Here is a 27,005-nt window from a genome sequence, read left to right on the forward strand (position 1 = left end):
AACCTGCCACCTTCAGATGGTTTTAAAGGGAGTTAATCAGCTAAAAGCGAAGGCCTTCATACATGCAAGCTGGTGTAGTTGAGAGATGCTTATAAAAACCTTATTTAAAATTTGACTTTAAATCCTGGAAATTGTGCCATAATTTGATTAGGACTTTTTTATCTAGATGTGTCTGCAGGTCAAAATATGAATGAATGGGGTGTGTGTGTGTGTGTGTGTGTGTGTGTGTGTGTGTGTGTGTGTGTGTGTGTGTGTGTGTGACAAAAGTGCTGTTTGAGCAGGCAGGTGGCTGTAGATGAATATGCAGGTCACTATTAGCATAACAAGTCCTAATATATAATTTATGTGTACTAATGCTGTTTTGCACAGTCTGCAAAAATAAGCCTCTCTCATCCATTGTAGCTTCGATTCGAGAGGATTTAACTGGCATACAATTTTAAAGCTCTGCTTATGATGCTGCAGGTCTGCACACATGTAGGGATTCTCTAACATACAAGAAGCCTGAGTTTCATTGATCTTTATTTCACATTGTGGCTTGGTAAAATTGAACTTGTGCATCATTATGTTTAAACACAACCCTCCAGATCCAAGTGTTAGTCCTTAGTTTGTCCCTTTGGGGGGTAAAAACAAGAAACCCAGTTTATTTGAAACGCTCCATACTGCATGTATGGAAGTTTAACGAGTCTCTTAGGTCTGTAGACTCTCACATAAATATTCATAAATAGCATACAGACTTTAAAGCTTGCATAGTTGCTGGACAAATTGCTCACATTGACATTATGAATATCAATGAACGTTCATACATGCTATGCTATTGCCGTTATAAAGCATCTGGAAACTTATACTCCAAGTACAAACAACCTTTTATTTCACTTTCAAAGGATTTTCCACTTTCTTTGTGATCATCACAGATAATATCCCGCCTCAAGGCAAAAGAACACTATGGATATCAAACGCTCCAAATGGTCTGATCAAATGGTGACTGCATTAGAACCACATGTTTAACGTAAATGAGATGCATCCAGATTTCAGCATGAAATAGCTCTACCATCAAACAAACGTAAATAACAAGTTCTTCTGGGAGCTCCTTTAAACAAAGGTAAAGGAATTGTGAAGAGGGAGGCCTTTCATGAGTTCAGGTGTGCTCTGAGTCAGCTCGAGGCTAAGTCGCACTAACCTAAGACCTAGATTAGGTGGGAGGATATCTTGCACTCTAATGACACTGCAGAGTGTGGCCTCAGACATTACATTACAAAGGATAACTATTATCAGATCCACAAAGGTAGTATATTTTTGCAGGGCTGTCGTATTGGATGATATTGTGCATTTTTATGTCCACCTTCTGTTTTATTGGCAGCATGTTTTAAATACTTGGCACACAGCACTCCCAAATCAGGGATGGAAAACAAACCTGAGGCTTGAAATGACAATCAGGTCCTCGTGTGCAGCATCCCCTTTGGCCTCTCATCAAGTTTGCATTCACAGATTTATGCTGTTTTACCTTTTCATGGTTTGCTGTCTTGGTAGACCCATTTGGACTGACAGCAATGCTGATGAGGCAATTAAAGTTCCTTGCCTTAGCCAGCCTTAGAGGGGATCAATTCTGTCGTCTAGCATCAGGTGGCAGGTCCCAACATTCATTATTGCCTGCATAGGCTTCCTAATGGGATTGGATTTGTACTTATGAGTCAACAGGGCTCTTATTGAATCTCAGTCACTGAAGCAATTGTCCTCTTCCAGCAACTTTCTCCTTTGCTTCTTTCCTGGAGTATCTGTATTGTTGCAGTCTTTCAGGATTTTTTTTCTCTTTAGTTCTGCATAATGTAATAAGACGAATGTAAGCTCACCAGGGATGAAAGGGGTCTGCAGACTTTACTTTGTTGCAGTACATTATTCAATTATGCTCTTCACTGTGGCTGAAACCTTAGCATTTGATGGTATGGTTATGGAAGTGGGGATAACAGAAGTGTGCACGGTGGTGTTCTGTATGGTTGAGTATTTCACACTGTTTGCCCCGTGTGTCTCTCTCTCACTTAGTGATTCCTTTGATTAGCCTTGAGCTTGTGGGTGGTAGTCCTCCAGGGAGCTCATTAGCTGTAATGACAAGGCCAAGTTTTTAAAGTTAGCCAGTCAAAGACATAGTTAGTTGCTCGTACCTACTACGCCTAATTTCTTAAGGCCTTCAGATTTTCGCGCTTATTGATAGATCAGGTAGTGCTGTTCCACACAGGGCGACTTCTAAAGAAGCACTCTTTCCCTCGCTGAAAATATTAGGAGTGCTGCAGAGAATACTGTATTATGCCAGTCCTTTATATGTGCCCCTCCCTTCCTCGCGCGCTCTATCTCTCTCCCTCACTCTCTTATGTCAATTATGCCTTAGGATCTGGCTCTGGGGTCTGGCCTACATAGAGGCTTGCAGAGCTGACTCTAAACTAGCTGGGAGGGTTGCAAATGACTGCCTCGCTCCACGCTATATCTGATGGCAGGAAGTCAGTGGAAACTCATTGAAAGTCACTGGAACTTTACCCGAGGAGAATGTTTGATTGGAGTGATTTGCCCTGAATCTAGGATCTGACAAAAGGTGTTTTTGTCTGAGATTAAATAGCTCCCTAGAAATGAAGAAGGGATTAATTATTCATAAAGCGAAAATGGGTTGACATTGGACTGCAGGTCCAATTTGACAGTTCAGGCCAAGTGCCTGGAAAGCGTTGCTGTGCATTTTCCTGGCAGCGAGAGTGGACACGCAATGAAATGAGCTCAGAAAATTAGTGTGCCGTTAGATTATGTTTATAGTCAGTGAAAACCAGCTGGTTGTCTGTTTATCGTTACTTGACCTCGACACAAAGAATAAACGTTTGACATTATAAAGTGACAATCAAGCACTCACTGTTTTAATCAGATTAAAAGGAGTTGTTTTGAAATGTATCTACTGTTGTAAGGTAACAGTGAGCGTTAAACCTGCACTTATACTTCCTCAAGCTCCAGAGCCAAACTATTTAATTTTATCTTCATAGTCAGGGACTAATTTATACCTGTGATGCAAGGTAAATACAATTAGATGCAATTGCCAGCTGTAAAAGAAGGCTGTGCTTGTTATTCACAGCAGGGCGATCAGGCTTGACGTAGGTGTAGGTCAGTGGAGTTTAGAGCTGCTACAGCTAAGTGCACCAAGCAACACACTCCACAACAAACATCCAGATAAATCATTTTCTAATAATAAAATAGATTTAATGTTTTCAACACCAGCAGTGCTATTATTTCAAAACGGTCTTTTCTTAGAGATGGTCTAACCACAAAACATATCAGTGTAGAAAAGCTTCAACGTTTATTTAATTGCACCTTGGAGGAAAAAAAAAAAGAACGGAGAATCTGTTCCTGATCAGTTGTGTATGTTTGGATTTTTTGTATCAATGTTGATCTTGCAGCCAGACGGAGCAGGTCAACCAATGAATGCTGCGGGGCAGCTTGGAGCTTGTTTGATATCAAATACTGTCTCTTCCTACTCTGCTAGTTTTGGCAAACGCCGGTGGCAAGTGGACACTATAAAAACCAGCAGCACTTATCTAAACAAACGTGGGACGAGCTTCTGCCCAGTACTGTATGTCTACAATCTCATCACAAGCAAGTGTGCCCCAGTTCTTTTTGAATCAGATTTGGGCCACTTTCATATGTATTTCCTATATCCAGTTCACGGCCGTGCGACTGCAGCGAATGTCAAATCTGAATTGATGTGTTTTTTTTCCTCCACCACAGCTTCAGCACTGCCTACCAGTGTATCTACTACTCCCCAGAGCACACAGCCAAAGCTCAGGAGGTACTCAGCACCATGAGCCTCCTCCAACCTCTCATCACGAGCTTAGCGGACCAGCTCCTCCAGGCTGCCCAGGAGCACTCTTCCCCTGGACTGAGGGATGCACTCAAGAACCTTTCTGACAAGGTGAGGCAGCCCCCAAACCCTCCACACTTCCATCTATACTTTCCCTTTATTCCTCTCGGCCTCGAGCTGCTGCAACCAAGCCTTTTATTCTTGGACACATCACCAAACATTGTCAGGTAATACCTCAGCCTGAAAAGCCTCTTAAATTAATCTTTAGCTGTGGCGATAAGTTCATTTAAACCCAAACTCATCCAAAAACAACTTCATTATTTGCTCGGGGCTCTGCTTCTAAGCCTATATCCAATAGTTTTCCTGGTAGAGTTGCAATCGGAGGACTATTCAGGTGGATGTATAGGTCTGAATCGACTGCTACACTCTAAATGTTTACCCCCTCAGAGGAGTTATCCTACAAGCGAGACTTTGTACCAGCTCTCGTAATATTACTTTGCTTGTTGTATTGCGAACAAAACAGTGAAATTTACAAATGATGAAAATGACTTTAAATCCAGCAGTTGATTCACACACATGCACACACTAAACAGACAACCTCAGGAAAAATCCATAACTCATCATAAAAACGCCAAACTAACAAAAGTGAATAGCAGCATGGAGGTTTATGGAGTTGAGGCGTTTTTATCAGTATAATTAATGAATTACATCTGGTGCTGTCAGATTGCAATCTGTTGTGGGAGAGATTGTTTTTGCCACAGTGGAATAGAGCCCAATCAGCCTGCTTAATTGGTACATTCGCTCTGTCACCACTTCCTCTCATCCTTGATTAGACACGCTCACATCGGCCAAGTAAACCCCTGGCCTGGTCAGCACAAGCAGGGCTGCTCTCTGATTAAAATCTCAAGCTGTGTTTGTGTGTGTATGTGTGTGTGTGTGCTTGACGGCGTCGGAGGTGTGAAACTGTGTGTTTCTGTGTGTGTTCGAAACCTGATGTTCAAGTGACATCACTGTCTTCAAGCCCCAAAGACTGCAATCATGAACATCACACGTTTTATATCAGTATTTCCTCCTCCACATCTGGTCATCTATCAAGAAAATCTGTTGTTTTTTTAAAGACACACATAAATACCTATGTCTTTCGTACAAACACACAGACTCATACTTGCCTGCTCATGCATGTACACACCTGTGCACACGAGTTAAGTCTAATCTGTTTTATTCATATTGACTAAACCACAAACTTCCCCACCAAAGACTTTAAGTAATAGTTCGACAATCTGGGGAATGTGCTTATTTGCTTTCTCACTTAAATGCCTACTATACACAAGAAGATTCTGAAAAGACCTTCAAAATACTAACATCTGACGCTCTCCAACATCTAAAGGCTATGTGAATTTTTAGTCACACTATAATAGAAGGTTTTAGACGAGGGAACTACAACTAGATTCCTTTTGAGATTATTTCCCATGCTGCTTCTGGTGGAAGATATTAAACCAAACTCCCTTTAAGAAATATGACATATTAACAATTCCTTACATGTATGCATAAAAACATAATTCTAGAAAAGCAAGAGACAAAAGGCGTCATGTGTCAACAGTATTCTTGTTAATTCTGCATCAATTTAATAACCTGTATTGGCATGCAAACTTTTAGATTTCATCACCTCAACTTGCTCCCAGCCTCTGTTGGTTAGTGATAGTATTTTAGTTGGAGAAGACCGTAGGAATGAGAAGCATTTCAAACATTAAGATTTCTCACTAAAATAAGTGCTGGTTAATGGATCAGGTCCACGCCGAAATAAACACAGGCTCTTGTTCACTCCACAGCTCTACCAGTTTCTCTTCCTTTTCCACAGTATAAGAGAACCAAGACTGTTATACCAATAATATTAAATATGTTTGACTTAAGCCAGGTCTGTGCTTCTGCAAACCTACGATGCAGAGGGCTTTGCGGAGGCGTTGCGTCCATCTGCGACCGACGCAGAGACACGGCGTGCACCTGCCAAAAATTGTAACCACGCGTCGAGGCAACACAGACCCAACGCAGACCGCAAGAGCTATGATTGGTCCTTCAAACTACATCATTTCCAGCATTTCACAAGGTTTCACTTCCTGCTGCAGTACCACACAACACCGCCATTTTCAAAAGTCGAGCCATTCAACGGGCTTACAGACCATCGGTGCAGTCGCGACTCCTTTCGTCGTTGTCGTAACATTTGTAATAAGAGCATTTGTTGTTCAATGTCGATCATTTCGAGCTCCAGCAACCGTCTTTCTCTCTCGGTCGCCATCTTCACTGTGACTAGAGCAAAGCCGGAAGATAAACAGACAATGAACAAGGAACAACCATAGAGGTCACAGAGTCTAGGTAGGTATTTAAGAGAACCGCGCCCCCAAGCGCTTTGGCATAGCGACATAGACCAACAGGACGCAGAACTATGATGGGCACACAGCAACTGCGGAGCAACTGCGTGCATGTTGCGTCGAGTGTATGCAGAAGAATAAAGAAACTTTTACTCAGAACGTCAAGACGAGAAAAAGACTGACTTAAGACAGCTCGGACTGAGTTTTATGACAGCCTTACACCAAGCGATCAAGATCACAGGGCGTGTCACACTTCTAGCAAAACTCTCATGACATGACATCATTGACAGTAAGATTGCTTGTTTGGTGTGAGGCCGGCATTAGATGAGAAAATCAAAACCACTCTTGTATCTGTCTAATAAATACAAGGCTACAGCCAGCAGCTGTTTAGCTTAGCGTAGCATAACGACAGGAAACGGGGAACCAGCTACTCCAAAGGTAACAAAATCTGCGTACCAACACCTCTAAAGCTTGGTCAGTCTTCACATTGAACTCTTGGCAAGAAAGTAAATAAACTATTCTTTTAAGATTCTGTACAACAGAAGAGCTGCAAATATTAGGCAATCAATTGATTAGTTGGTCGATGGAAAATCCATCTGCAACAATTTTGATGATTGGTTTATCGTTTAAATCATTTTCAAACAAATGAGCCAAACATTCCTTGGTCCCTTTGTTAGTCTTTATTTATGATAGTAAACTGGCTGTCTCTAGACAGTTTTAGGCTGTTGGTTAAATAAAATTAGCTTTTTTTTTTTTAATTGATCATATTTCACAGTACATTGTACAGATATGAATCAACTATTTGAATATGTCAGCTTTGGCTGTGTGGAATGATAATGGACATTTTTCACCATTTTGTGACATTTTATTGACAAAACCATTAGCTGATTAATCAACAAAGTAACTGTCAGATTAATTAATAATGAAAATAACTCCCCCAAAAATATCATACTCACACAGACAGATATTTGACATCCTTCCCACAGACACATAAGTAAAGGTGGATGCATCTTAGAGTGCGTCACTGCGGTGTGTGTGAAGTCTCTTCAGTGAAGACAGTGAGTCACACGTTCAGAGAATCTGGGAAAGATGAGACACCTCCAGAGAAAATCAGGGTGATGTAAGAACCTTTTTTATCAAGTACTCGCTGCCTCTGACTTCTCCCTTCTTGGTTCAGACCACCTGACTGGAGGCCTAATGTGATATTTCACTCCAGAACACTTTTCCTGGGCACATTCTGATTAAAGTTGGCCATGGCACGGCAGATGCGCTGTTGCTCCTCTATATATGGTGATGATTGTGTGGATGATGATAATAATAATTTCACTCTGATGATAATCACAGTGAAAAGGCAATTGCAACGCATCTCCCCTCCCTCCAGCTGTGTCCTGGGAAAAGCTATATGTCTCTGGTGTAAGGGTTACCTGGAAAAGGCTATGGTTTGATCGTCTATGCATGATTATGTTAGATTATATGGTGTATAGAGGTCATGTACGCAATAGTGAGCAAGTGTCCTCACAGCCAAGTGCTGTTGGAATCTGACCAGCTCTATCCATTCAGCCTCCCTTCACTTCTCAAGTGAAGTTACTCTGAGTGAAAAAGCTCTATTTTTAACTCAGCCTCATCCTTCAGGGTAAAACCATTCGAAACCATTCGGGGTGAATAGATTCCTACAGTTTTCTTCTTTTTTAGATCAAACGTAACTTACTTTTTCGCAGTAGGAGTCCACAGAGGCACTTTCTGACTTGCACTTCTGCTCAGTCAGGATCATATCAGCAGATATATTGAAGAAAGACTAGCAACAGAATTCCTCCCAAGGGATTTTGAGCATTTCAGATCTCTAAAACAGGTAGGTGTGGAAGAGCTAGCTTCTGCGCGTGGAGGAGCAAAGTTGCTTTGGTTTAGCCTTGGTAAGAGAATGACGCTGCAATGCTTTCCTCCTTTGCCCAAAGGAGTGCACCTCTGATATTTCACTTTGAACACAGTATCTATATGGATCCTGCAGTACAGTGTATCATTAAAATGTTTTCTGCACTCCGCTGTAGATCCAAGCCTTGGTGCTGGCTGAATATTTAGAAGTAGGATTGAATGATTGGCCGGTTGCAGTGTAATCAATTCCCTTTTATCCACAACAATGATGCATGGCTGCATTAATAAGAAAAATAAGTTAGTCAAATACATGACTGCTGTGACCCTGTGGTTAAGAAGTGCAAATAAGATCCAGATTGTTTTAAATACCGTGTGTGGCTTTGTTCACTCATCTCAGGAAAGATAATGAATAATACATGGTTTCATAGATTGCAAATTAACATTGAGGTCAGATAAGCAGAGTTCAATTTGAATATGAATTTACATTTTGAATTCCCAGTTCCTGTTAAGTGTTTTGGTTGCAGAATCCATCGTGGCTCATTTTTGAAGTCATTTGGATGTTTTTTATCTTTAAAATGATGCTTCCTTGTTTACAGTTGTGTCACAGAATACTATTCAAGCAGAAGTGCTTGTTCTCAGGCAATTGCACACGCCGTCTTATCCATAGATTTCAGCTTTCACATCATTGACTTGCAGTAATGGAACTCATTTGGATCCATGCAAGTCAATTAAAATGGATATGAATTAAATACAATGGTGTTTTAAGTGTTGTCATCATTTGCTTTCCCTGCTCAAACATTCATCACATGGCCCTCTCTATGTGGATAACAGCCTTTATATTTTTTAAATCAAGAGCTGAACAGTTACACCAGACTCAGATGGGCCAGTAATGTGTTGCTTTTTTAATGACTGAAACAGACTGTAGCTGCATCATGAGAGGAGCAGTGTGAAAGATACGCTCTTAAGCAGTTTCTTCCCAGTTAAAGCTATAATGAGTCAGATTTGTGAAAAGTTGTCAAAGTAACAAGTCAGTGTTGGGAGCTGCAGTTTAATAAGGAAGAGATCAACTGGAGTATGACAATAGACTTCTTATTGAAACATAAAGGCCAATATGAAGATAGGAGATTGATCATGACCCCCAGAGTGCAGACGCTGGTCGTAGTGGAGTTATGCCTGTAAGCTGGTGATGATACTGGTGTTCATTACATGTACAAACAAATGACTAGATCTGATCATCATTAATACTGATTGAGGGCTTCTTTTTCTGCCTCATTTCTGTCGACTTGACTCGAGCCACTTTTGCTCCCAGGTCTTTCTGTATTTGGTTCTCCACAGCAAATAGTACCCCCGCAGTGTGGGCAGGATATTCCACTGATTGGCTTGGTGATGCTGCATTTAAGTGCCATTACATCATCTTCAGTGTGACACTCGCTAGATCCTTTAATCAGCAACGATGTCTGCACTTCATCGATTGTACAACATAGTGTATGGCGTAGTGTACATAGTATATACCTGTCTGAGCTCCTCCATCATTACACTCCCACCCGCACACTCTACTCTGCCAATGCCAACCTCCTGCCCCACCCCACCCGGACCAAGCACAAATCCTGGGAGGACAGGGCCTTCTCCATCGCTGCTCCCACCCTCTGGAACTCACTCCCCAAACCCCAATCAAGACTCCCCATCTCTCTCCATATTCAAAAAATCGCTCAAGACTCACCTGTTTGGCGCTGCTTTCAATCACTGACAGTTTCTTCTCCTCATCCATTACTTGTTGTCTTGCATGTCTGTTGTTTTTGTTTTGTCCGTTAATTTTGTAAAGCCATTTTGAGTGCCCTGAAAAGCTCTATATATGTATAATGTATTATTATCATTATTAGTGTACAGCGTAGTATATGGTGTAGTTTTGAGTGAATAAAAAATTGTAGTCACTTTTGATGGTAGCTTAGCTGTTTAAAAATGGTGGGTTTGTGCAAGATGATCCATGACACGCAAGTAACGAGTCTAGTGATGGCTCCCTCTGACCAGTCAGTGGTGTTTGAACTCAGCCCAGTCACCTGAAGAGTATGTTGGCATTGTAGACCACCATGAAAGGCCAACAAATAACAAAACCATGCTATTAAAAGCAGGTATTTTAAGCCAAAACATGATCTTTTCCGAACCATAACTAAGTGTTTTTTGTGCCTTAACCCAACCACGTCAACTACAGCTTTGTTGAAACATAAAGAAATGTAAGGTTTCAACAACGCTCTATAATATGCACAAATGTAACGTATCCATGGTTTGCAAAAATGTACTATGCTAATAATTTTTCTGGTGATTGGGTTGTTTAACTCCACCTTCTAGTAGCAGTTCAGCTTGCTTGGAACCTCAACCAAGGTGGTACCAAAAAAAAGTACCAGGGACTATCCGCAGCTTTTGCCAATTGAAAACCAAAAGAGAGCAAGTCAGTAGGGCTGTGCTGCACCATGCAGTGGACATGTGGCATGAGTTACTGTAAAACATGGCAAAAGCCACCAAAACATATATATGCTGAGGTGTTGACCTTATAAAGCAGCTCTTTTGGAGTCCTAGTTTTGTACCGAACTGAGCAACAAACTGAACCTACAACTGAAGTGAAGACAGAAAATTCAGAATCAGCACTGTCTGATGTGATCGCTTAGCTTCAGATCTTTGATCTGAACAGTTTGATCAAAGCAAATCGTATTTTTCATCTCAATATGATGCCAACTGATTGGCTTAAGAGGCAGAGAGATCATTGGTCAAACATGGTAATGTCAGATTTGTGAATATAAGAGACATTGAAGATTAGAGCAGCAAGAAATATCAGGAAGTCACCTGTAGTGGAATAAATGCTAAATGTGAGAGAAGAGATCTTTCTTGTTGAACTGTCAAAGCCTCACTTCAACAGAGTGCGCTGCCGACCTTCAATGACACAAAACCTTTTGATAGTAGCTCCCATCAAGAGGGGCTCAACCCACCAAAGGGCTACCAGATATGATTATATGAGAAAAAATTATCTTTCTTATTCTGACCTTCTTTACTTTATGCCTTTTTCTTATGTTATACTGGATGGTTGGATGAGTAATGGATAAATTAGGCAGATGTCACAATCACTCCTTTATTAAACTGCTGACAGGTCATGTACTCACGCAGCCTGTTAAAAAGGGCTCAAAAGTTGACATTGCTTCATTTTAAAGGGGTCACAAGCCAAAAAAGTTCAGAATCACTTCCTTATGACGTTCACACAAAGCCAGTGCTGGAACAGGCTGCTCTGGCCTGAGGTTCTTTTCCACACTCATCTACTTCTTTGCTGACTAAGCTGTCTCCTCAACTCCGAGCAGTCTCAACAAGCTCACTGTTCAGTCCACTTCAGGGAGGCAGGGCACAGGAAAAGAATGTTTGTGTGGCAAATACACTGTATGTATATAATGATCTCACAGGTTTCTTTTCATGGAGGGCACGGCTCATGTTTTGTTCGACTGCATTTTGCTGTGGTAATAAAATTGCTTATTGCGGGGCTAACTCAATTACTCTTGAGAGCCCTTATCATTTTTTACTCAGTGGTGACAGCGAGCATGAGGCTCCGTGGTGCCGGGATCATCATCAACTTACAGTAGCTGGTGAATTTGAGATCAAAGGAGGTGTGCTCCTCTGAGAAGCAGGCTGGAGGAGGAGTAATTGAACTGTTTGTTGTTTGTTGCTGTTTTCGTTGCTCACTGGCTGTGCTGCAGTAATGGAGAGCAGCTACTATATGGTGAAGGAGAGTGTTCATTTTCTTTGTTTCTCTTCACTTCCTCTGTAAATAGTTACCCACTTCCAAGCTCACTTCCACCTGTATTTTCTTCCACCCACTCACCCCGCTGGTGTGACAGTCTCTCTCTATCCCTCTCCTACTCTGTCTCTTTTGCTTTTTCAGCGCTTAAGTTTTAATTTGTTGTGCCTCCCCACAATAACTTTCGGTATGTGTCTTTTTTCTCTCTCTTTTTGCTGCAGACAGAACAATTTGTTCACACACTTAAGGATGAATTGGTCAAAAGTGCGCTCTTGGCACTGCATGCAGCACGACCCGGATACGTTTCCAAGAACCAGAAGCAAAACGTGGTGCAAGGAGGCCAACACCAAGGCCACATCCAACAGGACCAGAACCAGAGCCCAATCCAGGGACTTCCAGGCCACAGTCCAACCACGTCGATCACTGACAACACACCTGTGTGTAATAACGTGGAAGGATCTCAGACCACGACTAGAGGAGAAGGTGGGCCATTAAAGCACCAAGACTCCATACCACACCATAAAGAGTACGACGAGGAGGAATGGGTAAGTGTGACTGCTAATGTTTTTTTTTTTTTTAATTTTTTTTTTTTAATGCTGGCCACAATTACATATACTCTGTTCTCTCACTCTGTTCTGAATATATACAGAACGTTTTTAAGACAAAAAAACAGCAGGAGTCAGAACTTTACACACATAATACAAAAAAAACACACACCACCAGGCAAAATAATTACACTCAGATGACAAGGATATGCTGTAGTACATGGCTCTGCAATGTTTTTCAGGCCAAGGACCCTTTAGCTCAAATAGAGATGGAGCGGTGACCATGTACTACATATATATAATTAAATTGCACTTTAGGTAATGCCTTGAATACTTTTTGGTCTTCTCTTGTTTGTGTTTGCCTGTTGCTAAGTCAGCAGCAGTTGAAGCACGTGCGTTAGCCTGCGTTAGCCTCACCCTCTGCACTTTAGCAGTTGGTTTGTGAGGTAGACGAGTTACTAAATCACCCGTTGTGGTCCACAAGCATGCACACGTGAAATAATTATACAGCCAACTGGCCAATATGTTTCAATAGTACGTAAATGGATAACTATTAGATGACTAGTTCACCTTGCTGTAATGGATAAGTGCCCCACAGGGATTTAGCGTTAGAAGCCAACATGATTGCACAAGGATTCATGAGTAACATTTAGCCTTGATGTTGTTGGTCATTGGTGCCAAGTACTCTAAATGAATGTTTATTTATGAATAGGCCGATTTATCTTTGCTTAAAATATGTTGGATTTGTGTTAATGTGTATTTTCAGACATGTTTTAATTAGAAAATTATCAAACAAGAATTTGGCAGCGCCCCTGTTGAAGACCCAGGCTGTAGTCAGTTCCAATGTTATTAATCAGATAGAACCAAGTCCAGGTCAGAGGGGTTCACTGTGTCCAAGACTGGTTGCCATATCTTAATAAATCCCTCCACATTGTCATGAAGGGTGCAGGTCAGCTTATAGAGGGAGTATTTTCAGTACTTCCTTATTACCAGTCGTCCAGCGCATGGACGTCCTTAGAAAACCAAAATGTGAAAATAGTCTTTTTTGCTATATACATGAGTATTCACATCGGTATTGGCTGCCAGAATATACTGAAGAGGCAATAACTCCAAATCATATCCTATTAAAGCAACCACTTCATCTTTCCCTTCTCCCAAAAATGTCTGCATCTGCACATTTCCAAAACGTATGTTCATGTGTGCCAATTTCTGAATCACGTTTAATGCGTTGAAGAGACCAGGGACACTTAAGGCCCAAACATACTCGGGCGGAACATACACGGAATGGACTCCGCGAGGAATGTCCACAGTCATTTGGGCTTCCATAGTCGAGCGCACTTCCGCATTGTAGTTTACTGTAAAAATGTCCATGAAAAATCCCTGCGATGTGAAAAATACATGCCGAGCAGTCGCTGGTGCACAGAGCGGAGTCCGCGCGGTCGTAAAATCTGAGCTTTGCGTGCACAGGGCTTGCGGACGTCCGCTTTGAGTCTGCGCGGACCTCCGCGGAGTCCGTTTCACGTACGTTCCGCCCAAGTATGTTCGGGCCTTTAGCTTGCTTTGCTTGGGGGCCAATTTTGCAAAGTGACAGGAGGCCAGGGGCCAGACGCAGAAGCTCCACACAGGTCAGGTGTACATAGGGGCTTTTCTAGGAGTTGAGGACTCTGTTGGGGATCCTCTCCTGGCACTGTCTTTGATAAACGTGTTGTATTTTGATGCTTTCTATGGCACTGCATTTATATTAATAGTACAAAAAAATCCCAGCTTTTATTCAACTTGCTTTCATTGTGAATTAGTGAATAGTTGGGCGGCCACCCAGAACCCCATTGGGGGCCTGTGGGCAATAAGTTGAGTATCATTGGCTAAGACCAAGCTTGCCCCTCAGTAATGGTGTACAATGGGGCTGTGTAAAATTTGAAGCTGTGTTTTTTTCTTTTTTGTGTAATTATTTTTATTGCTTTTCATTTATCACAAGAGAAAAATCATAACACACTTAGAAGACAAAACAGAGACAATATAATACAAAGTACAAACACATTACACATATACATACATATGCATATCCTAGCATAAACTTAGAGATACACAATCACACACCGAGCTATCCATACACTCACCCATCCATACACACATAGACCCACAAAGGCACACACACAGACACACAGACACCAGACACACACACAATCACACACACAGCCACACACATTACAGTGGGAATAAATCGATGAGTCTTATTGTCCATTTTCCACCTAACTGACCTTGAATAGAGGGGAAAAGAAAAGACAGACAAGATGAGTAAACATTCCTATTTCTTTACAAGAGCATTAATCATTATATTCCAAACATTATCAAATTGTTGTGCTTTCCTTTTATCTTTAGCCACCTGTTGCTCCATTTTTAGAATATGCAACATGTAGCGTTTGCAATGGTGTATAGAGGGAGGTTTTGTGTCTTTCCAGTGGTGCAGTATGAGTTTCTTTAATGCTAGTGATGATAATAAAACTATCCAGCTCTTGGGGTACCTCAGTGTGGGATCACCGTGCAAGTTGTTAGACAAAGTGATGGAGTTAAGTTTATACTTACCTTATATGTATCATCAATCCATTGTTTCAATTCTATCCATATGGGTTTAATTTTATTGCATTCCCAAAAGGCATGAAATATGGAATCCTCCTTTATTTTACATTTTATACAGTTACTTGATATCTTTTTATTAAATTTATTTATTCTGTCTCATGTGTAATATACTCTCATCATGATTTTGTATTAAATAAGGCGTAGATTTTCGTTATTTGTTATGTCTTGTGTAGTTTTCCATGATTCGAGCCATTCGTTTGTCAGATACTAACCTAGATCCTTTTCCCAAGCACTTATGATCTTCTTCAATATGATTTCTGAGTTGTTTGATTTTTGTAATTGTTTATACATTTTATGGGTAAGTTTTGAGCAACTTTCAGAAGTGAATAAAATATTATCTGTTCTACTACATAAATTTAAATTATTTAAATCAAAAGTTTTATCAATGAAATGCGTAATTTGAATGTATTTGAAGTATTCTTTCTTAGTTAAATTATATTTGGTTATTAGTTGGTCAAATTTTAATATTTTATTGTCTCCCATGAGGTCTTTGATGCAGCGTATCCCATTCTCTTCCCACTTTGTCCATCTGATTGGTTCATTATTAATAGTTAAAAATTTGTTATCCCACAGTTTGGTACTAGATGGTATTGAAATGGATTCATTCAGGGCGACCTTTATGGTTTACCAAATTTTAATTGTATTTTTTGTAGTTTTTTCATTCATTCATTTCAATTTTGGCAAATAATTTAAGAAATAAGTTACTGGGGGTTAACTGTGCATTTTCTATTTGATTCCAAGGTTGTTCTGAAGAATTTGCCACTATGTGATATATATAGAAACTTTGTGATGCTAAGTAGTATTTTTCTGAATCTGGTAAATTAAATCCTCCGTTTTCTTTTTGTAGTTGTAAAATTGATTTGTTTATTCTTGCGGGTTTACCTTGCCATATGAATTCAGATAATTTTGAGTAAATTGTTTTAAAAAAAGTTGTCGGTGGTAGTATAGGAGTTATTGAAAAAGTAAAGTAAGTGTTTTCTATAGATGATGCCCAGATATTTTCAATCACAATTTGCCTCACAGGGCTTTACAGCATACAACATCCCTCTGTCCTTATGACCCTCGCAGCGGATAAGGAAAAACTCCCCCAAAAAAAACCCTTCTTCTCTTTGACATTCTAGATGAATCTGCCACTGCTTTCAAATGTGACAACTTTTCCAAGTTATTAAGAAATCTTTTAAAGTTGTGACTTGTTAGAGTTTTATTTATTTTTAAGTACAAGCTGACAACCTGTCATTTTTTCATTGACGCTGGCCAACATGGTGGAGCACACACAGGGAGATAAACTATTACTGTATTACGAATAAACCACTATTATGGTAACTAATTTCAGTTACTTGCCCAGTTGGATTTCATACTTAACATTACTCTTTTTTTTTAATGAGAGAGTGTTTTCAAAGGAGTTTCAACATTTCATCATAACAAACTGACTGCAGAAGATTATTTTGCTGTATCCTTGTCACTGAATCTTAAGTCATGCTGCTTGTTTTCACTGAAGTGTGTATGCTTTGTTTGCATGTGAAGACGGCATCTGCCTCACTGACAGCAGGAGTTTGTCATGAATTCTGCACACCAATGCCTAATTATCGCTCAAAATATTCCTCACCGTTATATGATGTTCAAACCATATTTTTGAAGCACAAAAATACACACCACGTCTTACAACACACACACATTTGGATTGTCACACACGCACAGAAAAGTGAAAGCATGTATTCGTCCGTTAGCAGTTGGAGTTCAGGACAAACAAGAGAAAGCTGGAAACAATTGAAACACTTTGAGAGTAATCTCAGAATAGCCAGACAGCAATTTCCTTTTGACCTTTTGGACACACAGCCAGTTTAAATTGTAAATGGAAACACTTTCTTTTTTTTTTTTGACGTATTGAAGTTATTTTTATGATTTCAGCTGCTTTAACAGTTTCAGGTTTTTTTTATATATGTTTTAGTTTCCCTTAATTTCACAATCTCAAACAGAGTGAGAAGGAGAGATCTCATCAGTGAGGCTGATCTGACCGCTGATTGTATGTTCGGCTCTTTTAGGACAGGGTGTGGGCCAACGTGGCCAAATGTCTCAACTGTGTAATCGCCATGGTGGATAAACTCCAGGAGGAAGACAACAGCAAGCAGGAGCCGGTCCCCGAGCAGCAGCTCGCTGATGTCATCACCTCACACAACCCCGGTAAATAACTATGTTTGTGAAGCGCAGTCATCAATCAGTGAAACATCTATTAAATGTGGCTGTGTTTATGCTGTGAATGGGTCTAATTTTGCACATTGGCACACAACAGACCAACACTGGAAACCCTGTTCTACTATTAAGTCTTGTTATCTGATGTTGGCTGGTTAGTATTGAAAAACATTAGTTGATTGTAGCCTAGAAACATGAAGGTTGTATTTTATTGTAATGGATGTCTATTCATTCCTGCACTTTCTAAACCACTTTTCCTGTTTTAAAGTAAGCAGTGATGTACTGTTATTTATTGTAGACTAGAAAGGGTCGGGACACATGCTGCGTCTTTGAATAGCAGCGACCTCCGGGGCTGACAAATGAAGCCAACACTGAAGTGCCAAAAACTGCAGTTCTTTGAACGGCCACTTGAGGCTGACTGCAGAGGCCGGTTTAGGTGAATTTCTCCAGCAGCAGAATCAGAACCCAAAGCCAGCTCAATGTTTATCATGAATCACATGTACTAAATTTAAACTTTCCATTTAGTGGTTCCCCACTGGAGGGTCGTGGTCCAAAATTGGGTTGCAGGTCAATTCAGAATGAACCACAAGTGCCTGGCAAACGTGTCCGATTTGTAAAATACACTATATTTTTTTAGTACAGTGAATCTCTGGCACAGACCTTTTATTTTGAAGTGCCATTTCCTGTTGTAGAGTGAGTGACTAGGGGTGTTTTCACACTTGGTTCTTTTCAGCCCTCTAAGCGGACTCAGAGCAGTGACTCTCCAAGACAGCTTAGATCCCTCTGAAACGAACCATACTCAGAGTTTGGTCCGCTTCAAGTCCGCGGTGCGGTTCACTTAACCTGTGCCTTGTGAACACAAAGCTCTCCAGGTTCTCTTTGCCATTGTATGTAGCCCTCTAGATCACATGTTGTTGTACCGGGATGCCTGAAAAAACAGACGAAACCATGCTGGCCTGCAACACTTACAGGGACGCAGGACGAGGAGTAGTTTGGTCCACAGAAGAAACTGCACGTCTTCAGTGTGGAATGTAGAATACATCAAACAGCAATAGTCTAAAGCACACAGAATCTTTGAAGTTCATCTGTAACTGTAACTGCACTGCAGTGCCACGTCAAAGCAGAACCAAAACTACGTCTATATATATTATACATATAGGTGAACAGGAAGAGGACTGAGGCCCCGTCAGAGCTGAAGCTGACCATAAAGACAACGGAGTCCTTTTTCAGATGAACTGACAATGTCATCACAAAAAGAACGGAGTCCCTTTTTTGTTGGTCCACTTTCAGACGACTGAGTTCGGTTTGTTTAAAAAGGACTATATGTGAAAACACCTTAACAGACAGCTACTTGATAGAGACGGCAAACTAGCTCAACAAGATGGTCAAACACAAGTATGAAGTTTAACGTATAAAGCTGTGTGGACCTTGAACTAATGACTAAGGAGAAATCTGGACCCTATGGCTGGTCCAGTTGGGAACCACTGCTCAAGATAAACTTTGCTCCCTTCATTCTTACCTGCAGAGAGTAATCCAAACACCTCTTGGGAGCTCACGTCTAACATATGCAGAATAAAATATCCTACAGCGGCACCAACGGGTGGCACAACAAGGTGCCTGTGCATGATTGGTCCGTCTATCTGTATTAATTGTCTTTGTGCGTGTTTATTACAGCAATTAAATGAAGCTCTTCGATATCTGCAGACAGCCTGGTGCGTGAGAAAAGTTCACGCTGAGATGATTCAGACATCAACTATTTGATCTCCTCGGTCTGTTAAAGTCTAAACCACAGAAATACATAACTTGAAGAGCTTTTAAATATTGTAAATAGATTCTGTATGAAATTGATTGGTTTTATGAAAATGTATCTTCCAATTTTGGAGGTTGTTTTTCCTCCTTAGTTACAAAGATACTGTGATGCATCATAGGTATGTAGTATACTGCAGAATTGTCCATCATTATAGTTTGCAGCACATGCTGATCATACTGTGTCGTGACTTGCCAGAGATATTCCACTCCTGTTCCTGTCCCAAAACAGTAGCTAGTTTTATCTTAAGGAGAGCTGTTTTTGCCAAAATTTATAATAATAAACAAAAACAAATACATTTCACTGCGAGGGAAAAAGCACTGAATAGCCAATGTTTTTCAGTGTATCTACAGCCTGAGTGAGGCAAGACTCTGGTCCAACTTAGAGGCTCCCTGTTGTTTAAGCATTAGCAAAAGAGAAACTTAAACCGTTGCCAGAGAAGCGGATGAAAGCAATATTTGATATGCAGAGCCATTCACTGTTGACCGCAAGCTGCCCAGTCTTCCCTTACGTCCAATGAAATCCTGCCTCAAGCTTGTGTCCAGACAAGTACCCAGCCTGTTACGACTGCCAACTGGCACGCAGAGCGGCGGCATTAGTCTGACCAGGCGACAAGGAGAGGCTCTGTGCGTGTGTGTGTGTGTTTGTGTCTGTGTGTGCATTTGTGCAAGTGTTAGTGCATTTGTATCATTTTGTGGCTGTGCGTGCGTGTATGCCTGCATGTGTCTATCTTCCCGAGTGTGCTGGCAGGTAGGAACAAGGCCACCTGCCCGGTGTTCAGTCTGAAAGGGAAGCTCAACCCCCCCGAGCACCTTTATTAAGACGCTGAACAGGCTCAGAGCAAGTGGTCATCTGCTTGTCTAAATACAAACACGGACAGAATAATGAGAGAGGCTTTATCTCCTATAGCGGAGACCGGTGAAGCCCGGGCTTTTGATGACAAGGCGTTGTGGGGGTTTTGATGTTTGGACAGGTGGGCTGGCGGAGAGATGACAGCTGGAGTTCTGTTTCCTCCTTCTCTGTGCGGAGGCGATATTTGCAGAATGAGATAAGCCATGATTTTTCTGACAAGGGCAAGGCTGATGTGCCATACATTATTGGTGGTATCCAAATGTGCTTGTGAGTGTCTGTTTTTGTGTGTGTGTGCCTGTCCACACTGATCCCCACTTACCCTCAAGAACTTTACAATATGCTGAAGTTTAACAGAATGCATAAAGGAAAAACTAGTTGGACACATTGCTTAAGCAACACTGCCCCCTGTTGGCTGCAGAGGAGATCATCAGAAACTTGTTTTGGATGGAGGAAATGTGTATAAGTCACCATGAAATCACGCTATAGCTGTGTCCCAATTCCTACACACTGTTTCTAAGCAGGTTTTGAGTATGCAGTGTGACAAAATTAAGTATACTCAAAGAAGTTTGTATGCATACTGAATCCATTTCATCTTTGAGTGTGCTCTTGATATACAGTATTGTCTCACAGTGGAATATACAAAGGAAACCAAGGAGCTAATCACAGCCGTAAGAGTTTATAAATCTTACCTTAATATCAAATCAATGTATCATGACAATGTGCATGTACAGTAGTACACAGTGCATACCTGGGATTTCCAAACAGTTGTATTTATACTTTACGGGGTACTCCTGCAGTTGTCAGGCTCAACTAATTAACTCAACCATACCCAACTAACTCAGCTACTTGTAATCTGATTCCAAGATATTCAATCATTCATTCATTTTCCGTAACCGCCTATCCTGTTACGGGTCGCAGGGGTGCTGAAGCCTACAACCAGTTTAGAGTCAACAGTTAACCTGAATGTCTTTGGATTGTGGGAGGAACCCGGAGAACCCAGAGAAAACCCACAGGAAGAACATGCGTTCCAAGTCCACACAGAGGGGCCCAGAGGGGCTTCCCCACCATGAGGTTCGAGCTCCCCCACCGAACCAGGAACTCAGTTGCTGTGAGGCAACAATGCTAACCACTTCATGACCGTGCCACCCTGATTATAAGAGAGATAGATATGTTAAAGATAGGATAAGGAGCTTGGACATCTGGAGGGAACTAAGAGTAGAGTCACTGCTGCTTTGCATTGAAAGGGGTCAGTTGAGGTGGTTTGGGCATCTGATCAGGATGCCTCCTGGGCACCTCCCGTTAGAGGTGTTCCTGGTGTGTCCCACTGGCAGACCCATAACACGCCGGAGGGATTACATATCTGGTCTGGCCTGCGAATGCCTGGTGGTGCTCCAGGAGGAGCTGGAAAGCGTTGCAGGGAAGAGGGACGTCTGGAATACCTTGCTCAGCCTGCTGCCCCTGCAACCAGCCAAGCCAGCTTTGCACCAACCCAACAGTTGGCACACCGTCACTGTCAAATGGAATACAGCCATTGACTTTCACTTTATAGTGTCTCTCTCTGTTATGTCTCACTGTAATGTCTTGTTCCAGCAGAAATTACACCACACGAAAGAAGTAAAGAGGCAATTTCACCGTGTCTTCAATGACCTACAGTACAGTGTGAGGTGGCTGTTCGGCATTTGGGCAGTAAATTTAAGGGGCCATGTTTTTCTTGTACAGCAATGACCAGCACAAGCAGTACTCAGTTTGGTATTTTCCTGACTTGAAATTTGCTTTGCCGGGCTGTGTGTTATTTTGATGCCTTGTGCACTGTGTGCGGCGCACAGGTGGAAGATTGATTTAGATGAGGCAGTGGAAAACAGGTTGTGGGTATTTTGGTGGACACTGGCTTTTAGACATCCCTCTGGCAATGTGATGACTTTGTCAGATTCATCGGAAATACTCGGGGCAAAGGCACAGCGATAACCTAATGATGATGAAAATGAAAACAAACTGTTTAAATTCAATAGATGTGTTTGAATTTGCATTAAAATAAGGTGTAATGGAGGGGCTACTGTATGGCCACATCTATTTGTTTTGATATGATGTACTCACATTATGGCATAATGGCTGTAAATATACTGTTAGGAATATCCTTTTGTTGTCTTTTTACAATGTGGCAGAATGTAACCCTTTCTTGTCCCAAAGAAGGGGAGTATATGCATTTGTTTGAATATTGCTGTTTCTGATTGTTTTCTGTCCCAACTGCCTTAATAAAAAAGAATAAAAAAAAAAAAAGGTTTAATATAGTTAAAGCAGTCTGCATTGATCTATAAATGATCTGATCATTCTTACAGTATCTGTTGTACACAGCTGCGAACTGCCCTTCTCAGTTCATGCAGCTGTCTGAAGGCATCAGGACAGATATGTTGATAAATCCTCCGCCTTTGATTTGAGAAGTGCCGCGCCACAGCGTGGTGCCATTACACTGTGTTTACCTTGATTAAATTACATGCAAACGACACCAGGCTGTTAAAAACAACCACACACACCTGTACACACACATCAGAGTGGTTCATTAGAACTACTTATTTTCTGTGTTTATTCGGGAGACATCAGATTACTTTAATTATGTTCATTAATTATGTTCATCATTGCCTCCATCCCAACTTTTTTTTTTTTTTAAACAAACATGGTGTTTGAAGTTTTATTCTTGACTTGTATTATGATGCAAATACTGGTGTGTCACATCAATTATGATATGATGTGATTATTTAGGACATAATGTGGTGTAGAATTATGACTGAAATAGCGTCGGATTGATGCAATCATGTAAATGGCGTCAACAAACAATTTTTTCAGATGATTTATTTCTTTTGTCAGCGTGCTAATTAACTGTTAAAAAACTGCTCACCATCTGCCTTTGGTTGCAGATTTGCGGTGCTGTGTGTTCACGTCGTGCCACTATCCAAACAACAATATAATTTCCTGGAGGAGTGTAGAGTTAATGTTTTCATACTTTGCTGATTGGCACAGCTGTTGCAGAGCTGTGAGACCAGTGATGTGACTGGCTCAAAGTTTATTTATTCTTGATATTTATAATTATCACCACACCCTATGATCCATATTTTTAATTCAACCAGCCCCTTTACACTTTCCACAGCTGCGCATATGCATAAACCAAAATAGCAGGTGTGCTTGGAGACACCCGTACAGCCCCTGACCGACAACTCTGTGCTTGTTGTTGCACTTGCGTGATTTTAAAAGAGCCAAAGTGTTGCCCTGAGGAAACACTAGCACTGAAAGTAAAATAAATACATTTACTGATATGAAAGATACATGCATTGGCCAATTATTTGCCATTATACACTTTGCCTAAAAATAACAAAAATATTGAGACCATGTGCTTATAACTTTATGCCCATCGTGTGCATACATGTTTTTTGTGTTCCGTTTTTGTATGTGGGTTCCTTTAGTTCACAACTGGCCTGTTTCCTATAAACAGCTTGAAATATGTGTGTGTTGTTTTAAGTTTCCCTTTCCGGTATATCCTCCCCACTTGCTAAGAAACATGAATGGCTGAACCGGTTTCACCTTGCAGATAAACTCTGTGTTGTTTCTGGCTGTGAACACAGGCGTTAAGACATATTGTAATCTACAACAACATCATAACTGTCATTCCATCTATGTCTGCACCTCCTCCCCTTTTTATTCCCTCCTTCTCTGCAGGCGACTGGAGGGAGCAGCTGCGTCCTCTGGTGACCAGGTTAACTGAATGTGTGATGGAGGTGGTGGAGAAGGCAAAGAGAGCCATGACCTTTGTGCTCCTGCAGGAGGCAGCCTGCAGCATTCCACAGGGCTTCCTCCTCCAACAGAGGCGAGACGTGGTCTTCAGTCAGGCAGTAGGTAGCCACACCGAGATAATAAACAATTCTTCAGAAGTCTTCAGCAGTTTACCTGTCTTAGGTTATCTGAGCTGGAGGTTTTTCTTTGCAAGACACCCCTAGTAAATGTTTGATTGTTTTCCACTTATGTTTACAAAACCAGTCACTGACAATCTCTCACTTTGTAAATTCAAATGTCAAAGTAACCTGGACTTTTTAATTTCAGTCAGTTGGACTGTAAAACAGTTTATCATCTAATTGTCTGTCCATAGTGGTCCAAAGTGCAGCTCAAAGTCCAATCTCGTGCCTGGCTTGTTTAAACAACATTAAAACTGTTCCTCACACGTCATTTAATGTTCACATACACTCAGATGTAAGCTGTCAAGTTTACTCCAACAGGTTCCATTCATTTGACAGGTTATGTATCAAGACTTAATCCTACATTACCTACTTCAACAAGCTTAAAACAAACTACTACCAATGCAGTGACAACTTTCTTTATCATAAGAGAATTACAACTCAGACGTTGATGTATTAATTCAGCTGTGAGGCTACAGCTGTAGTTTCCATTGTCCACTATTCAAATGATCAGTGATTTGATCTCCAGCTCCTCCAGTCCGCATGTGAAAGTATCTTTAGGCAAGATACTGAACCCCAAATTGCTCCTGATGCTGGCCAATTGGTATGTGAGTACATGTGAATGTTTAACTGAGTAGCAGGTGGCATCTTCTAATGTAGCCACGGCCACCAGTGTATGACAATGTGCGTGATTGTGACAAGAAGTGTAAAAGCACTTTTGGTGTTCGGAAGACTAGAAAGGCTCTATACAAATCTCTCAACCATTTACCACATTCTTTGCTTACCATTTTATGTGCATACAGTTTGTGACTGCTGTTTGGGCCAAGGACAACCTCAAGGAGAGTCGGCTTAAACGCGTGTGTGTATGTGTGTGTGTTTTTTCTCACAGTTGGCAGCCTTAGCCTGTGGTTTTGTCATGAGGCTGTACGCAGGAATGCAGGACCAAGGCTTCCTGAGGCAGCTCCACCTGGTTGGCCTGGTGGCCCAGTTTGAGAGTCTGCTCAGCACCTACAGTGAGTCAATTCTTAAGATTAAAATCAGGACTGGCAACCTCAAAACCTCCACTGAACACAGCTGTTCACTTTTATTGGCTTTCTAGATAGGACAATCATAAAAGAATGGTTAACATGTTGAGTGAATGTGAAGCTGTAACGAATCATAACATGTACAAAGGAAAGTGCAAAGTGATGACTCACTGCTTTTTTTTTTTTTTTTTTGCTTTTTTTTTTTTTTTGCTTTTTACTACAGGCACTTTTATATCTTCTTTATACTTTATATGTGTTTCAGGTGAGGGTTGACCAGAGTGCCATTGATGGATTCTTATCAGATCAGTTCCTTGTAGTTTCCTTTCTTCTAGTTACCTGCTCCACTCAGATCAAAGTTCTCATTCACTCTGGTTTGCCAAAACTCACAGTGCAGCTCTCAAGGAAGTGAAGTGGATGGGTCATTAAAATAAACAGCTAAAAGACAGCTCACGCCTTCACCCATTTTATGATGAGACACTACAGGTGAATAGGGTAAAATTTAAAAATAAAAGATATCATCATGAAACTTCCTCAGTTGATTACTTACAACAGTATGAAAAAAAATACAGCCAGCTGTAAAATTATTTTTTCATTTTGTTTACATATAAGATGAAAAAAATACAGTGGGATTTAAGGATATCTGCTTTTATTACGTAGAAATTCAAAATATACTGTCCATAGCCTTTAAAAAATAATCGATTTTCGCCATATTTTTGGGAATAAAATGTCACATAAATCAGGCTAGGAATGATTTATTAACAAATCCCTCTGTAAATATCTTCAGAATATAGCTAGGTGTATAACTGGAAAGTTTGGTGTACACAGGTGCTACAGAGGCTGAGATGTTCGACTTGGTGTATGACAAAAAACTAATTTTGAGAAAACAGCATTCAAAGATTTACGTAGGGGAATTTAATACATTTCTATTGGAAACAATTGCTCACAAACAGAATAAATGTTCAGACCTTAAGTAATAATATAGCATATTTCAAGCTCATGAAAATTGGTCATTTAATAACATGACAACTGTAGTAACCCAACTAATAAACATATTAACTGTTTGGTAAATTTGGGAGAAACTTACTGCCGCAAGTAGACAACATGTAATAACATAAACATGTAAATGTTTAATTTGAATGTTTTATTTACAGCAGTTTGAAAGAATACATATTCAAGGAGTAAACTAGCCCAAAATCTCAAAATTTACCACTGCATGAAAAATAGATGTTTTTGCCTGCCATGTCTCGCCTTAACCCTCTTTATGATGAAAGTAATCCCTCTGCAGAATAGAACATGGGCAGGCTCTTAATTAAATTCATAATCCAGGTTTAGCCCTCTGGCATTTTAAAAATTCAGCTGAACTCACCTTTGTTTTAATTAATAAAAAAACGTGTGATGAGCAATAATTGAATCGGTACTAATTGAGTTTTGTTGAACTGTTAAAGGTGAGGAGATCGGCATGCTGGAGGACATGGAGGTTGGAATCTCAGACCTGCAGAGAGTCGTGTTCCAGATTACAGAGGCCAAGACAGACGACCTCAGTGACCTCCAGCCTTTAGTGTGTGGCCGACGGTGAGTCATCGTCTCCTTCTCTGTTTGCTTTTCTTTGCTTGAATGTAACATCCACTTAGTCTCTGTATAAGATGATGGCGTCTACTAATGTCAGCAGGTCAGTACACTGTGAGGAACAAGTGCAGATAACTCAATTGTAAGTCTCTCAACGAGCATTAATATTACAAGCATCATTTTAAGACTTGAGAGTAATGCTTTATTTTACAGGTCTTACAGTTTTTATGCCTCCACAACGACAACAGTTATGGCCGGAGGGGTTACGTAATCAGGTTGTCTGTCCATACATATATACGTCCCATCCTCACGAACATGATAGCTTAAGAACACCCAGAGGGAATTTACTCAACTTTACACATACACTGAACTCTGAATCTCTGAACTCCTTCATATCTACACACCGGCCTGTACTCTTAGATCCTTTTCTGCAATCCAACTCACATGGAGACCTGCACTGATGATGACTTTATGATGATGATGAGTTTTTGTCTGGTCATTTTATTAACTTTTATTGTATATTACAGAATTGCTTGATGTTATGATCTATGGATACATTGCCGCTTTTTTTTATCTGTGTCTTGTAAAGTGTCCTTGAGTGCTTTG

At 40.8% G+C, this 27,005-nt stretch overlaps 1 protein-coding gene across 5 annotated transcripts in view; it reads left to right on the forward strand.

Annotated features, from left to right (window-relative positions):
• Positions 1-27,005, forward strand: part of inpp4b (inositol polyphosphate-4-phosphatase type II B) — a 205,751-nt gene that overhangs the window by 155,119 nt on the left and 23,627 nt on the right. For all 5 annotated transcript variants that reach the window (XM_033624596.2, XM_033624594.2, XM_078166207.1 and 2 more), the window contains 6 exons: positions 3,754-3,937; positions 12,058-12,381; positions 17,061-17,199; positions 23,576-23,748; positions 24,698-24,821; positions 26,279-26,405. In XM_033624596.2, the coding sequence (XP_033480487.1) occupies positions 3,754-3,937; positions 12,058-12,381; positions 17,061-17,199; positions 23,576-23,748; positions 24,698-24,821; positions 26,279-26,405 (1,071 nt within the window). The remainder of the gene's footprint in view (positions 1-3,753; positions 3,938-12,057; positions 12,382-17,060; positions 17,200-23,575; positions 23,749-24,697; positions 24,822-26,278; positions 26,406-27,005) is intronic.

This window comes from Epinephelus lanceolatus, chromosome 3, assembly GCF_041903045.1.
Source record: "Epinephelus lanceolatus isolate andai-2023 chromosome 3, ASM4190304v1, whole genome shotgun sequence".
Lineage (NCBI taxonomy): Eukaryota > Metazoa > Chordata > Actinopteri > Perciformes > Serranidae > Epinephelus > Epinephelus lanceolatus.